Source organism: Leishmania donovani, chromosome 27 (genome assembly GCF_000227135.1).
Source record: "Leishmania donovani BPK282A1 complete genome, chromosome 27".
Lineage (NCBI taxonomy): Eukaryota > Euglenozoa > Kinetoplastea > Trypanosomatida > Trypanosomatidae > Leishmania > Leishmania donovani.
The window spans coordinates 731,087-745,613 of record NC_018254.1 but is presented as its reverse complement, the minus strand read 5'-3'; the positions used below and the strand labels follow the sequence as shown (position 1 = coordinate 745,613).

General features: G+C 61.1%; 4 protein-coding genes across 4 annotated transcripts; all 4 read left to right on the top strand.

Annotated features, from left to right (window-relative positions):
* Positions 1–691: 691 nt before the first annotated feature.
* On the top strand, positions 692–3,268 carry LDBPK_271790 (endo/exonuclease Mre11, putative; the record flags this gene model as incomplete). Its single annotated transcript, XM_003861982.1, has 1 exon — positions 692–3,268. One exon carries the CDS (start codon positions 692–694, stop codon positions 3,266–3,268), a length of 2,577 nt encoding a protein of 858 aa, XP_003862030.1.
* A 1,151-nt stretch (positions 3,269–4,419) lies between these two features.
* Positions 4,420–6,018, top strand: LDBPK_271780 (hypothetical protein, conserved; the record flags this gene model as incomplete). Its single annotated transcript, XM_003861981.1, has 1 exon — positions 4,420–6,018. The coding sequence occupies one exon, from the start codon at positions 4,420–4,422 to the stop codon at positions 6,016–6,018; it is 1,599 nt and encodes a 532-aa protein (XP_003862029.1).
* Positions 6,019–6,712: 694 nt separating this feature from the next.
* LDBPK_271770 (trypanothione synthetase, putative) lies at positions 6,713–8,671 on the top strand (the record flags this gene model as incomplete). Its single annotated transcript, XM_003861980.1, has 1 exon — positions 6,713–8,671. One exon carries the CDS (start codon positions 6,713–6,715, stop codon positions 8,669–8,671), a length of 1,959 nt encoding a protein of 652 aa, XP_003862028.1.
* Positions 8,672–11,147: 2,476 nt separating this feature from the next.
* Positions 11,148–13,742, top strand: LDBPK_271760 (hypothetical protein, unknown function; the record flags this gene model as incomplete). Its single annotated transcript, XM_003861979.1, has 1 exon — positions 11,148–13,742. The coding sequence occupies one exon, from the start codon at positions 11,148–11,150 to the stop codon at positions 13,740–13,742; it is 2,595 nt and encodes an 864-aa protein (XP_003862027.1).
* Positions 13,743–14,527: the final 785 nt, after the last annotated feature.

The window sequence follows — 14,527 nt, the reverse complement described above, 5'->3', positions numbered from 1 at the left end:
GCAGCGCATAGAAATACGAAGAAGCTGCGCGACGCTTTGTGTGAGGGTCAGCTGCTGCGAGCAGATGGGAGGAGCGGCGGCGACGAGCGATCCCGGAGAGGCGGACTGCCTCGGCCAACGAACCTCTGGCAATGCTCGACCTCCTTTCTTTCTTTGTGACCCTTCTCTTTTTGACGCACTAGGTGCATCGCGTAGCGCACTTGTGCTTGCGCGAGAGCGGTGCGCATGGTCTCATGCCGTCTTTTGATTTTCTGTTTGCTCTCAACCATCTCGCTCTCTCGCTCTCTCCCTCTCTCTTGCTCCCCGTCCATGGCGCTGGTTGCACGCACGTCTTGATATCCTGTAGCCGCCCACAGACACACCGATATCATGCGTGTCGCGAGCACTGCACCGAGACTCACACGCATGCACATACGCAGAACTACGCATAGAGCTAACGCTACACAGACCCACTCAAGCATACATACTCATACAGCGACGAGAGATTCACAGAAACATACAACACAAGAAGAGAATTGGACTCAGCAGCGACGCGCGCACACGCTGCACAGTTCGTGCTGCCGCTCTCCTCAAGTCCGGGGCTGCCGTGGAAGCCGTTGCACCGTGCGCGCGCCCGGCACAACGGCCATCGCGGATCGTCTATCGGAGAAGCAAGGGCAAACTATCGACGGCGTCCGCTCTTGCTCACAGAATGTCTGAGAGCACCTTCAAGATCCTTCTCACGACCGACAACCACCTCGGCTTCGCTGAGCGCGACCCCAGACGAGGCGATGACAGCTTCACCACCTTCGAGGAGGTGCTGCGCGCCGCGCGCACCGAGCACGACGTAGACGCCATGCTCCTCGGTGGCGACCTTTTCCACGAAAACAAACCCAGTCTCGGTTGCCTCGTCCGCGCCTGCTCCCTTTTCCGCAAGTACGTCTTCGGCAACAAGGCCGTGTCCTTCTCGCTGCTCAGCGACCCGGCGACGAACTTCCCGACGCACGCGCTGCCCATGGCCAACTTCCAGGACCCCAACATCAACGTCGCGCTGCCGGTGTTTGCTGTTCACGGTAACCACGACGACCCCGTCGGCGGCACCTCGTCGCTCGACCTGCTCGCAACGAATGGCTACCTCAACTACTTTGGCCACGTCACCTCCCTCGAAGACATCATCCTCGAGCCGGTGCTGCTGCGCAAGGGAAGCACCTTCATCGCCCTCTACGGCCTCGGTAACGTGCGCGACGAGCGACTGCATCGCTGCTTCCGGCTGAAGAAGGTTCAGTTTGTCTATCCGAAGCCAGTGCCTGGCCGCAAGTGGTTTAATATCCTGCTACTGCATCAGAACCGCGGCGTGCGTGGCGTGGCGAGCAAAAACGGTATCATGGAGGGAATGCTCGCCGGCTTCGGCATGGACCTCGTGATCTGGGGGAACGAGCACGAGCAGCTCATGGTGCCGCAGCCGGCGGACGGCTTTGATGTGGTGCAGCCAGGCAGCACCATCATGACATCCCTCTCCGCGCAGGAGTGTAACCCAAAGCAGTACGGCATCCTCGAAGTGCGGGGCACATCGTACCGGCTCACTCCATACACGCTGCGCAGCGTGCGTCCAGTCGTGCGACGCACGGTAGAGCTTCGCCAGGATCTGCCTGACGGCCGAACGCTTGACGCGGTGGAGACCTTCCTGCACAACGTGATGAGCGATATGATCAGCGAGGCCGAGGAGCACGTGAGCCACATCCCCGATGACGTCCTCGCGTTCCATCCCAACCTGAAATATCCACTCATTCGCTTGGCTGTGGACTTCACCGACGTCACGTCTGCGCCGTACCCGCAGCCGAACTTCAACCGCTTTGGCCAGCAGTACATGGATGTCGTCGCGAACCCAGGCGAGCTGTTGCGGCCGGTAAAACCGAAGCCGGAGCGGCGACCTAGTGCCGGTGCTCTGGGCACGGCCCTCGGGCCTGGCGGCGTTGCTGCGAGCGGCCTCATCGTCCCGGCAGCGCCGCAACTCAACACGCTCGACATCCGCGTGAAGGTCGCGGACGTCTTCAATCAAAACGCAAAGAACGCGTGCACGCTCCTCTCCGAGGCGGAGCTGAGCGCCGCCGTCTACGCCTTCGCCGAAAAGGGCGAGCGGGATGCGATCGATGAACGGCTGATGGAGCTGCTGCACACCTCTCAGAAGTCGGTGTGGCGCCGGCTAGGGAACGGCGCGAACGACTCCATCTTGAAGCCGGACCGCGTTGCGGAGGAAGTTGCCACGCACAAGCGTCACGTCAACGAGCGCTACGCGCGGGCTGCTCAGCTGGAGGAGGCACAACAGCAGCAGCAGATGGGTGACACTGAAGAAAATGAAGACGACGGCGTCGCTGGGGAGCGAGAAGGCCGAGGTGGCGCTGCTTCACCATCGCTGCATCAAGCGGAGCGCAGACGCGAGCTCGATGCATTCGAGATGACGCGCGTCGCCGCTCCTCCCGCAGACCTCGCCACCAGCGACAGCGGCAGCGGCAGTGAAAACCATTTCCATGGTCGTTTTGCACAAACGTCCGTCTCGCGACTGGTGCAACATGCCATTCAACAAGGAAGCGAGAATGGCGTGGACGCAGCGGCGGGCACACCGGGCCAGCGAGCCCGGCGGTGCGGCGGTGCCCTCGTCGAGGCCGGCGCCGACGAGGACGGCCAGGACGATAAAAGTGAGGAGCTTCCTGATGACGGGCTGGATCGAATGCCGATCGACAGCGTGATTGCGCAGGCGGTGCAGCAGGTGTACCCGCCCTCGAAGCGAGCGCGAAGCGCTCACGTTCGCGATGTGGAGGCCGTTTTGACCGGCGACAAAGGCTCCAGCTGTGGCGTCGGTGGTGGCGGTCCCCATGAGGTCAGCACCGTGCACGCTTTCGACGGAAACGACGATGATGACAGCAGGGTGCACGGCATCTCTAGGCACGGCCGCGCTCGCAATGAAGCTGGCGATGTCGGGAAGGCTCCCGCCTCCGCTAAAAAGCAGCAGCGCCCCACCAGCGCGCGACGCGGCGGCGGCGGTGGCAGTGCTGCAGCTCGCCAAGGCGCACTATCGGCAGCCAACGCGGGTTCCCTGAACGCGGCGTCGGCAACGGCAGCTGACGCAGGCCCTACGCTGACCTTCGTTGCGCATCAGGGGGTTTCGGCGGTGCTGCCACCTGGCAACAGACCGGCCACGGTCACCAGCAGCGGCAGTGTCGGCGTGTCAAAGGGGGCCATGGTGAATCTTCTGTCCAAGTGGACAGGTGGATCTCAGCAGCGGCACTAGCACGAGCGGCGGCCGTGTGGTTGCACGTTCATCTGTGCGGGCGTGTCCTTCTCTGTCGTAGAAAAGCGCCGCTTCGTGCTGCGCTTTCGTCTCTCCGTCGGCGCATCGCGTGAGAGCGGGCGCTTGCCATCGTCTCCTGCCTCTCGGCCTTTCTTTCAAGGTTATTGCACCACAAACCGAAATGGTCATCGCGCCCTTCCCCCTTGCCTCTTGCCCTTTTCGCGCATCCGGATAGCGGACTGCCGCACCGCGCCAGCATGCGCCGCCCCGTTCCCTCCACCGTTCTCGCACTCATCTTTCTTATCCTGTTCGTTCTAAAAGGGAGCAGCAAGCGAGCAGCAACGGGAACAAGTCTAGCGTTGATAATGTGTGCTCGATGCGCAGACACTCTGTCTCTAGCGCTGCCCTCCCAACCACTTGCCTTCTTTTTCCTTCCTCTCACTTGCTCTCTCTGGCTTGATGGCCGCCATTACCCCCTCCTCCTCCTCCCCCTCCTCCCGCTGCCGTCTACGTATTCGTTGCATCCGGAAGTGCGAGCGTATCTGGCGGAGGCCATCATCATCCACAGCATCCCATTCGCAAACCCAGGGCGTCCATCGCCTTGGTGCAGTGCTTGCACATCCTCGCACGCGCATCTTTGTGTGGTTGTGCGCCTGCGCCGGCGTGGGCTGCTCACGTGCAGTGATAGAGTGTGAGGCGTGAGATGCATCAATCGCAGTAGCGCCTTCGTAATGCATCGTCCCTCATCTGCGCCTGCATCGGCAGTGGCGCGCGCATCGCTGGCGTCGCCTGTGCGTCGCCAAGGCGTCGACCCTCACGCGCGGGGTGCTGCCCGTACACCGCGCGCAGCTGCGAGCGACCAAGAAGTTGCGCTGCCCTCTTTCCTGAACCGATTCTTCCACGGCGCATGTGACAGTGACGGCTGGAGCAGCGACATCTTCGCCAACCGCGTCCACTCCATCGGTGCGTCGAGAAGGTACTCGTCGGTGGCTCTTTATAGCTCTTTCTCACGTTCAGCAGCAGCGTCTGTCACGCTCAGCTCCTTTTCCGCCGCCTCCTGCGCCGGCTCGACGACGGCTGTGCGAACGTTGGGCCGCAACTTCTACTCAGGTCTTGATGAGTCCCGTGTGCACCGTCTGAGGCGCTCCGGCATGACCTTCAACCGACCCCGCGGTCGCGACACCTTCTCCGCGGCGTTTGAGAGTCGCCTGCGTATCGTGCCGCTGACGCAGATGTCTGACCTCTACGGCCCCATCGACGTCTCACTCCTTACTGCTGTCAACGCCGACGACCCGACGAGCAGCGAGGGCAACCCACTCGAGAAGAAGAAGTACATGGCAGGCGACGCACGCATGCGGAAGGTGTTGGAAGACAAGCAGCGAGCCGAGGCAGCGCTGCATGAGAAGCGCGACTGGCACGTGCTTGTGGTGGACCCCATTGAGCTCCGTATGGTCCCGGCACCGCTGCCGTTTCCCAGTCCGCATCCGGCGTACTACCACGACTGGGCCACCGTAGAGGGCGAGCGATGGTCGTCCTCTCGGGTGCTAGAGCGCCGCCCCACTGCGGAGTTCGGCATCCCCATGCCGGACGCGCTGGCAGAGACGACTGGGGCAGGCACCGGGGCCGCACTTGTTGCTGATGCTGCTGCGGACGTCGCCGACGGCACCGTCGCCAACGTTGACGCACCCGAGTCACTTGCCTTCTTCTACACCGCGGGCAACCGCCGTCACCTGCAGCAGAACGGTGATACAACGCTCTTGCCCGCTGCGCAGGTGCGGCAGACGACGCCGAGCATACCGAACTTAGCGTCTACCGCGGCTCAGTCGCTTCCTTCCTCGCCGCAGACGATTCTCCAACACTTCCACACCGCCGTCTGCGTCGACCCGGACATCAGCCACGACCGTTTTCACCGCGAGGAGGCTCAGGTGGAGATGATCTCAGCGTACCGCAACATTCTTTACGAGGCTTTTGAGTTGGGGCACGCGCCGCCATCAGTGTCGTCCGCGTCTGCCGCGGGCAGCCTGCGGCGGACGGCGGTGACGCAGGGGACCGTGCCGTTTGTGGCGGATGTGGTGCGCGTGCCGGCGCTGTGCCACTACTCCTGCGGCCGGCGCTTTCTTCACGAGCTGGGCAAGCTGAACCAGCAGGCTGTCGTGAAGGGGTTCCATCGGCTGAGCAACGAGGCGAAGGAGGCGCTCATCATGAACCGAAGCTTCACTGTGGAGATCTACGTGCCACCGATGCTGCTGGAGCAGTTCGAGCGCGCCTTTCTCGAGGAGCCGTGGGAGGTGCCGCTTTCGACGCTGAATCCCGGCCGCACGGCGCTGTACCCGGGTCTGGCGCCGCCGCGGTCGTTGCTGGAGTACGATGGGTGGGTCGGCAAGCGGCCGGAGTTGGTGGAGGGCGTTGCAACGCAGGGGAAGAGCCTCCTGCGCGGTGCGAAGGTCGGGCTGGACGGGCGGCTGATTGAAGAGCGCGAGGTTCTGGCGAACCTTCGCGTGTTTGGCGCCCGCGAGGAGCAGCAGCAGATGCTGGAAGGAGAGCGGAAGACTGCGGCAGAGCAGCTCGGTGTGCCGCTACAGCCGACGTACGCTCCTCTGCACGCTGGTTTGCTGGCGGAGGTGGAGCCCCATGCGAGCGAAGCGCTCCCCGAAAAGCCTTCCGGAATTTACGCCGACGGAGACCCAGCAGCAGTGGCGATGAGCGCTGCAGAGAGCGCCAAGCGAACGCCCGTCCAACACTCAAGGTGATCTGTATACCTATATGTGTGTCTCAGTGCGCGCAGCTGGTACGTCGTGTTCGCATTCCCTTCGCCGCTGTTTTCCTTTTGGATCCTACTTGAACTTCAGCACACTCTCCTGCCTCTTGTCGCGGTCGTTTTCTCGCCGGCTCCGCTGCGGCTGCCGTGCCGTGAGCACGCGGACAGTCCGCAAAGGGATGAGCAGAAGGGGTGAGAAGACGACGCGAAGGCGCGACCAGCAAACGACAAGGAGGTGGGTTTGAGGAGCGCTGCCGCACCCAGCCCCCTTCCTCACCCACTGCCTCCGCGACAGCGATGCGTTCTTGCATTCGCCTGCGCCACTGCGGTCATCGCTCGCGCAACAGCCCTTTTCGTGTGATCTGCGCACTCGCACCCCACTCCCGCATCCTCCTTTCGCTTGTGCGCTCTGTAAGTTTCAACGTACGCCACCACCACCACCACTGGTGTTTCAGTAGAATACACATCACGGGCCATCTTCATCGAAGTCACGGGAGAAAGCAAGTGCGAGTGAAAGCCAGAAAAGACGAAAGAAGACGTGCTCCTTCGAATCGAATCCCGACGCAAGCGAGCACCACAGACCAGCCAGCGACGACGTGCATGTACAAGGACGCAAGCAGACACAGTCAGACACTCACAAACACACGCACACACACACACACACACACACACAGCAATCATAAGCCATGTCGTCTCTGCCGCGCGCGTCTGTGAGCTTTAATAGGCCGGGCCACATTCCGTTTGGTGCTGTGCAGGGATACGCCCCGGGCGGCGTCCCAGCGTACAGCAACAAGCACGATCACTACTTCTCCGGCGAGCGCAGCATTGAGGGCAACATCTTCTTCGGCTTCAAGTACCAGTGCGTCGAGTTTGCGCGCCGCTGGCTGCTGGTGCGTAAGGGGCTGGTGCTGCCCGACGTGAACTGGGCCTGCCACATTTTCCAATTGAAGGAGGTGCGAGACGCCGCCACGGCGGAGAGCTTCGCGGTATTGCCAGTGCGCAACGGTACTGGGACGAAGCCGGAAGCCGACGCGCTTCTTGTCTACCCCTCCACCGCTACAAATCCAGTTGGCCACGTCGGCGCCATCACCGAGGTGGGCGACGACTACGTATGTGTCGCGGATCAGAACTACCGCTTCCACAAGTGGGAGTCCTCCTACGCGTACAAGCTGAAGCTTGATCACAGGGACGGCATCTGGACCATCATCGATGACATTGACGCGGACGAAATCGAGATCCCGCTTGGGTGGGTGACGTTTCCTGGTCGCGCGAACCGGCCGGAAGGGGCGCCGCCGGTGGCGCTGCATCCGTCACTGCACTTCAATAAGCCACCGAAGCCATATCTGCTGCGCCGTAACTTTCTGCCCACGGAGTCCAAGGCGAACTGGCTTGACATGAACAACCCGGCGGAGCGGCTATTCGTGGAGGAGTTTGGCATGGACGTCAGTCGCACCCGCCTGGAGGAGAAGGCCGTCAGCTACTACGAGTCAAATCACGAGTTTCACCTGCGGTGCATCGCGTACGGAACGCAGCTGCACGACATCTTCATGGAGGCAACCGCGCAGGTGATCGAGAGCGATGAGAAGCTCCGGCTCTTTGCCATTCCTGAGGAGTTTTGGCCCCGCATTCGCCACTCGTGGAAGTACCAGCAGACGTACATTTCTGGTCGCTTCGACTTCGCCTTCAACAACGAGACGGGCGAGGTCAAGTGCTTCGAGTACAATGCCGACAGCGCGTCGACGCTTCTAGAGTGCGGCCGCATTCAGCAAAAGTGGGCCGAGTCGGTGGGGTTGGACAAGCAGGGCACTCGCGGCTCCGGCTTCGCGGTGGAGCGCAACCTCAAGATGGCGTGGGCGAACAGCGGGGCGACTGGCCGCGTTCACTTCTGTGTTGATGAGGAGAAGGAAGAGCAGTACACGGCCCTCTACTGCATGCAGGCCGCTGAGGCGGCCGGGCTGGAGGGCAAGTTGTGCGTCCTGTTCGACGAGTTCCGCTTTGATGATAATGGCCACGTTGTCGATAGCGACGGCGTGCGCGTGCGCAATGTGTGGAAGACGTGGATGTGGGAGTCGGCCATCACGGACTATTACGCCGCCCGGGAGGAGCGGGGCGAGAACTGGAAGCCGTCCCCGAAGGAAAAGGTGCGCCTATGCGACTTGCTCCTCGGCGATGACTGGGAAATTCTCTACTTCGAGCCGATGTGGAAAGTCATCCCGAGCAACAAGGCCATCCTGCCCATGATCTACCACAACCACCCCGAACACCCCGCCATCTTGAAGGCGGAGTACGAGTTGACGGACGAGCTGCGCAAGCACGGGTACGCCAAGAAGCCGATTGTCGGCCGCGTGGGCAGCAACGTGACCATCACCTCCGGCGACGGCGAGGTGCACGCTGAGTCTGGTGGCAACTATGGGAAGCGCAACATGATTTACCAACAGCTGTTTGAGTTGAAGAAGCAGGACGACTACTACGCCATCATCGGCGGCTGGATGATCGGCGACGCCTTCAGCGGCACCGGCATCCGCGAGGACAAGTCAGTCATCACCGGCGTAGACAGCCCCTTCGCTGCCATTCGCATCAAGACCGACAAACTTCCGCACCCCGTGACGCACAAGGATATCGACGAGATGGTCGAGGACGAGTAACGTCCGGGCTGCAAGCGCGATGAACAACACACGCGCACTCTCCACAAACGTACACACAGTCACACGTAGGAACGAAAGCAAGAACAAACAAAAATGGTGACTGCACGCTGTGGCGGGGGGGGAGGGGCACGGCAGCTCTGCGATCCGCAGAAGTTTCTACTGAGCCGTACCACCGTGTGTAGACAGCCGCCACGACGGATGCTCAGCGATCGGGTGTGCTTCTTTGCTCGCGCGCACGCACGCCCGCAGCCACCTCAGCCACGTAGACGACTCCTTCTATCTCTCTCTCTCTATATATACATATATGATTTTTATGTGCTTGCCGTCTGTGTTTTTCATGTTGCTTTCCGTCGATGAAGTGTTTTCTTTGCTGGGCGTTGATTGAAGAAGGATGCAATGAGAGTGCGATGGCCTGCACAGGTACCTGTGCAGGCCATCGCACTCACTCTCTCGATCCCTCGTTCTTCAATAGGGCACGTGGAGTAGGAAGAAGCAGAAGATGGCGCCCCTCTGCAGATGGAGGAGGGGAGGCGAGTGCGCATGGGACGGGGAGGGATGGAGGACCATCCGTGTTGGTGATCCACTTGTTTCGGGCGCGTGTGGGGCTCTCTTTTCCACGCCCGGGGGAAAAAACGGACGTCCCCGTGCGCAGCCTGGAGCGTGAAGGGGCTGAGCGGCATCTCCTTGTCGTTGCCTCGCCTCCCGCTCCTTTGTTCCAACGGCGGATAATGCTGATTGTGGTTTTTTATTTTATTATTTCTTTTCCAGTTTAGCTCTCTTCACTCACTCGCTTTCTTGTTTTCTCTCCCCCCTTGGCGCTCTCTTGTGTGTATTGCGCAGCATCCTCCCTTCTTCTCCCCTCGCTGCGTTCGTGTGCTTGTGTGTGTGTGCCCCTCCTTTGTTGTTTTCTTTGTTCTGGGTTTCTTGATGTGTGCCCGTCTGCCGCTTGCTGACCTTCCTCTCCCCTCTCCTCTCTTTCCAGGTGTATTCGTTGTGCTGTCACTCGATAGGCGTGTCCATACATGCGCGCCCTCTACCGCTGTGTGCATGCGCATGTGTATGACGGCGATAACCGCAATGGGGCCAACCCGCCATCACCGCCAGTGCCACCATCGCACTCTTTCATCTCTCTTCCACCTTATTTTAGCTCCCAAATCTTCTTCCCCCTCCCCGACACACGCACACACACACACGAGGGTGCCCCACGCGCCACCCACCCCTTACCCAGCCACCCGCCCCACTCCATGGCCACCTCCCGCGACAGTACCCCCCTTTTCTTTCCCTTTCCTCTTATTATTACCACGACAAAACTACTCCTACAAACGTGTGCGCAGCGCCATCATATATATATATATATAGTTTCACAGAGAGCAGGAGCCGACCGACGTGACAGGCCCAAACACTTCTGTCTCTCCCTTCCTCTTTCTCTTAGGATGCACCGACGCATGTGCTGATGGGGGCGTCTCTCTCTCTCTTTTGCCTTCGGTGCGTGTGGGCGTGTGCGCGTGCCAAAGTGCGTGCGGAGCGGCTCGCACGGCGGATCTATCTGAACCCGTTTTTTTTTTTTGCTCTTCTTCGTTGGTTGTATCCCTTTTCGAAATGAAACACGTCGAAGCGTTAATGGGGGCGCCCTGTTCCCCCCCCTCTCACCTCCCCCTTCGCTCCCTCACACGTAAAAAATGCACGTATCCAAGACATGCGTCACGCAGGCCATGACCATTGCATAAAGCGACGAAGCTGGTGGTTTTGACGGTTGCCTGTCGTGGTGGTGGTTCAATGCAACAGAATGAAAAACGATGAGGGAAGCAGGAGGAGGGAAGAGCGCTAGAGGACACGCCGCGGCGTTCGAGGGGAGGGGGAGGGCGATTCGTGTATCCGCCACCCACGCCGCCGTTTTTGTTTTCTCGTGACTCTCCCTCTCTCCTGTCGTTTCGGTCTCTGTCCGGGAGGACGCAAGACATGAGGGCACGCAGGTGTGGGCGTATTCACGCACGAACACGCGCCCCCCTCTTCCCCCCCCCCCCCCCCCCACACACACACGTTTGCTTGTAACACCAACGGATGTACGGGCTATCGCCAAGCGGCGACCGGCCTCAGCGCGGTGATGCTAAGCGGCTGAGAAATGAGACAATCGTTGGAGGAGAAGAGGGCGCAGGGACACCTGCAGCTCTGCTGCTCCCTCCTCCCTGCCCTTTTACTGGACTGTACTCGCCTCTCCCGCTGGCTTTCTTCTGTTCTCTTTTTCCGTGCCCGTTGACGGACTTGCGCGCATCTTCAACGGACTTCATGTGCGTGTGTGCCTGTGCGTGCCAACGACACCTGTGTTTATGTCGCTGTGCTTGCGCGTCTTGTCTATATCTGCGTCGTGGTAGCCACTCGCTGAACGCAGGCTCTTTGGCTGCTTTGCAGCGACGCCCAGTGCACACACCGAAAACACATCCATAGAGCGACGAGGTGCGCCGTACAACGGGCGGGCATGCCCGGTCGTCTGAAGGCGGCTCCATCGGAGGTGGCGTTTACCAGGCACTTCATCTTATCTCCTCACCGCCGGCAGCCAGTGCACTGCCACGCTCGCCACTCTCCCGTACGCACACCTTACCCACCTTACACACAGCCGTCATCAGACGCAGCGCCTGGCGGCTCGTCGTCATCGCATCTGCACCAACGCCACCATTACCATGACCCTTTTACTCACCACAGCGCCGATGGCTCCCCCACGAAGTGTAGGGCAACGTTGTCCGTGTTGGCACCGCCAACTCCCGCCGCGGACGCTGCCCATGCGCGCCACATCAAGCATGTGCCTTGCTCCCGGGCTCACTGCCTACACAGTGCGGCAGACGCGTCAGCGCAGCAGCAGCAGGGGCCTTCTGAAGCGCAGGCACTGACGCTGAGGTCACGGCGGTGGGCAACCGATGGCGCCGCGGTAGAGGATCGAACACTCGAGGCAGAGCTCGCTCGTCACCGCCGCGGTCCGCAGCTGCCACCGCCGTCCTCACCGTTGCTGGACTCACCCTCAAGGACGGCCACTCCGACGGCCGACATCACGCACTTTGACGCATCGCCTTCGCGGCCACTGCCATCGCGTCGGCCCGCCTCACGACTGCAGCGACTCCTGCGCAAGCTGGAGGCGGAGGCGCATCGAACGGGCTGCACCGTGACAGATGCTGCTGATGGTCAACGAAACACCGTTGAGTTGTACCAAGCACTGTTCCTGCAGGCCTTGGCGGACAGTGCCGCCTGGGAGCGCCATGCACGCGTCCTTGAGGCCAGCGCCCAGGCCTCTGCAAAACGTGAGGCTCATCTTAAACGGCAGCTGCGGCACCTGCGGCGCAGTGTTGAGCTGCTTGTGGCTTATGTGAAGGGGTCTGAGCGGGTGATGGATGCCCTCGGCAGAGGGACCGCCTGTGGCACCGGTGCGTCGACTCAGACGGAGAGGGCGGCGCCGGACGGCACTCCACCAATGTCGCCGGGCGCACTGGCCGCGTCAGCAGCAGCAGCAGAGACAATGATGGATGTAGCGTCATCTTCTCCATGGAGTCCCACATCGCTGTCCGCCGTGAGTGAACTCGTACGAGGCTCCTTCGGCCGCTCACTGAACCTCGTCTACGACATCAGTGGCAGTGACAGCCGACATGGCGAGGACGATGCCGCCGTGCGGAAGATGGATGGCCGGTCGCACGCAGCAGTCGTCAAGGGACCTGGTGACTTGCATGAGCTTGATGGCTTTCATTCGGAATCCCTTGCCCCTGCGCACGAAGCTGTGGAGGCGCCGTGGGATCAGCCCTCATGGGATGGCAGCGGGGACGATGTCGGCACCGGTGTGCACACTCGATACAGGGCGAGCGCGGCGTGGGGGGACAAGGACAGAGGGGACGCGGCCCAGAGGTTACGCCGCGGCGGCACAGAAGCGTTTGAGACGGGCACGCCGTGGAGCCGGACGCTGCCAGCTGCGATTCGTGCTTCTGGAATGGCGCATCGTGAGTCTACGCCATCGCTTCTGCACCGTGGCGCATCTGCACAGGCTACTGCAGTTCTCGAGGGCGGCTCGTCTCTCCATGCCACCTCGCCGTCTCCGCTTTCCTCATTGCTTGGCCATGCTGCGACAATGAACGCCGCCATGGAAACAGAGTCGGTGACGCACGAGAGTGCTCCCCTCGCTGCTGCTGCCGCTCCTCAGGTTGCACCGACGTCTGCCGCTCAAAGCCTGCTGGAGCTTCTGCGCAGTCGAGACACGTCGACTCGGGGGACGGCGGCGTTGGGCCAGGGACTTGCCGACACATCTCTGGGTACTATTTCCAAGGCAACGCCACAGAGTGCTGCCGCGCACCAGAACGATGACCACGAGGTCACGGTCGCCGAGGCGACACACAGCCACAGCTCCAGCGATGTTGCGCATCTGAATCGTGCGGTGCCGGCGAGGGCATTATCATCGTTTTCTTCAGCCTCTCGACCCCCTCTGACACCGAGTTGCTCTTCGATTCCACGACAGAGCTCCGGCCCAAAAGGCGAGGCGCTGCCCTCGCATCCTGCGTCGCTGCCGTCGTTGGTGCCCTCGTCGCCGCCACGGCCCTACTCCCACTCGCTCGCACCCTCGTCACCCCAGATGTCACGCGTCGGTGGCAGCGGCGGCAGCAATCGTGCGCCACCTGGCATAGAGGCTGCTGCTGCCGCGCCCATCGCGGTGGCGGAGCTCGTTCACACGTCGTCCCCTGCTGTATTGTCTTTCCCACCTCATCAGACGTTCACAAATCTCGCTGCCACGCATCAACGCGACGGCAGCGTGGCGGCGCAGCCCGATGACGGCCCGGCGTACTCGTCTAACGACTGGGAATTCCTCGAGACGGCGAATTTCGCTGACAGCTTTGGCGCGTCGTCGTCATCCTCACCCACGAGGAGGCTGGATGAAGCACGCGGCGGACATCACAGGCTCGCGAGCAGCGACAGCAGCAGTGACACGAACGGTGACAAGATGACAGACGAAAGGGACGAGCTGGCTAATGGCGACGGCTACACAGAGTGGCGCACACAGCTGGAGGCACATCTGAACCACGAATGGGTCTCGGGCATGTGAGTCTTCCATGTTTGCGATTTCTCTTTCTGTGTGTGCGTGTCGCTGGCGGAGACGCGGCATATGGGCATCGTACACGCAGACCTCGCAGGCACGTTCACGGCACTTTTCTTTTCGGTGGCGTTTTCCCTCCCTTGAATGTCTGCGCAGGCATATGTAAAGGGGACAGCATCAAGGGGTAGATGGAACTCAGCACGCGTACAATGACGCACGCTTACCTGTTACTCAGCAGAGTAGAGGTTGCCGTGCGCGCGGAGAGTACGACAGCGCTTCTCTTTTCTTCAGTTTGTTCTTGATGTGTTTCCGTAGATGCGCACCGAAACACACACACGCACACACACAAACAAACACGCATGTGCATGCCGAGCACGTGTGCATGCATGTACATGGGCCACTACCATTACATCTGCGAGCTCTCTGCAGCGACGTGAGCGCGACACTTGGAGAGGAGGCTGGCGTGGTGGCACTTGGAGGAGCGGAGAGCCGCTCTCTACTCTTCAGCCTCGAGCATTTCAGGAGACACCAACGGCGGATCGCGGAGCAGAGCTGCATTGATGCGCTAATCGAGGCGGCTCGAAAGCCATCGAAAGAGAGACACGTGAGCAGCACGACTGACAGGCTGATGATGCGACAGCCCGGCCCGTTTCTCGTCTCTTTCTCTCCCTCTTCTGGCGCTCTGCGGTGCTTGGTCCCGGCACTCATCCCTTCGCTGCTCCGTGTTCGGTTGCGCACGCGTGCACGCTCGCACCTAAAAAAAACGCGATACATGTTCCACTACGTATGCAATG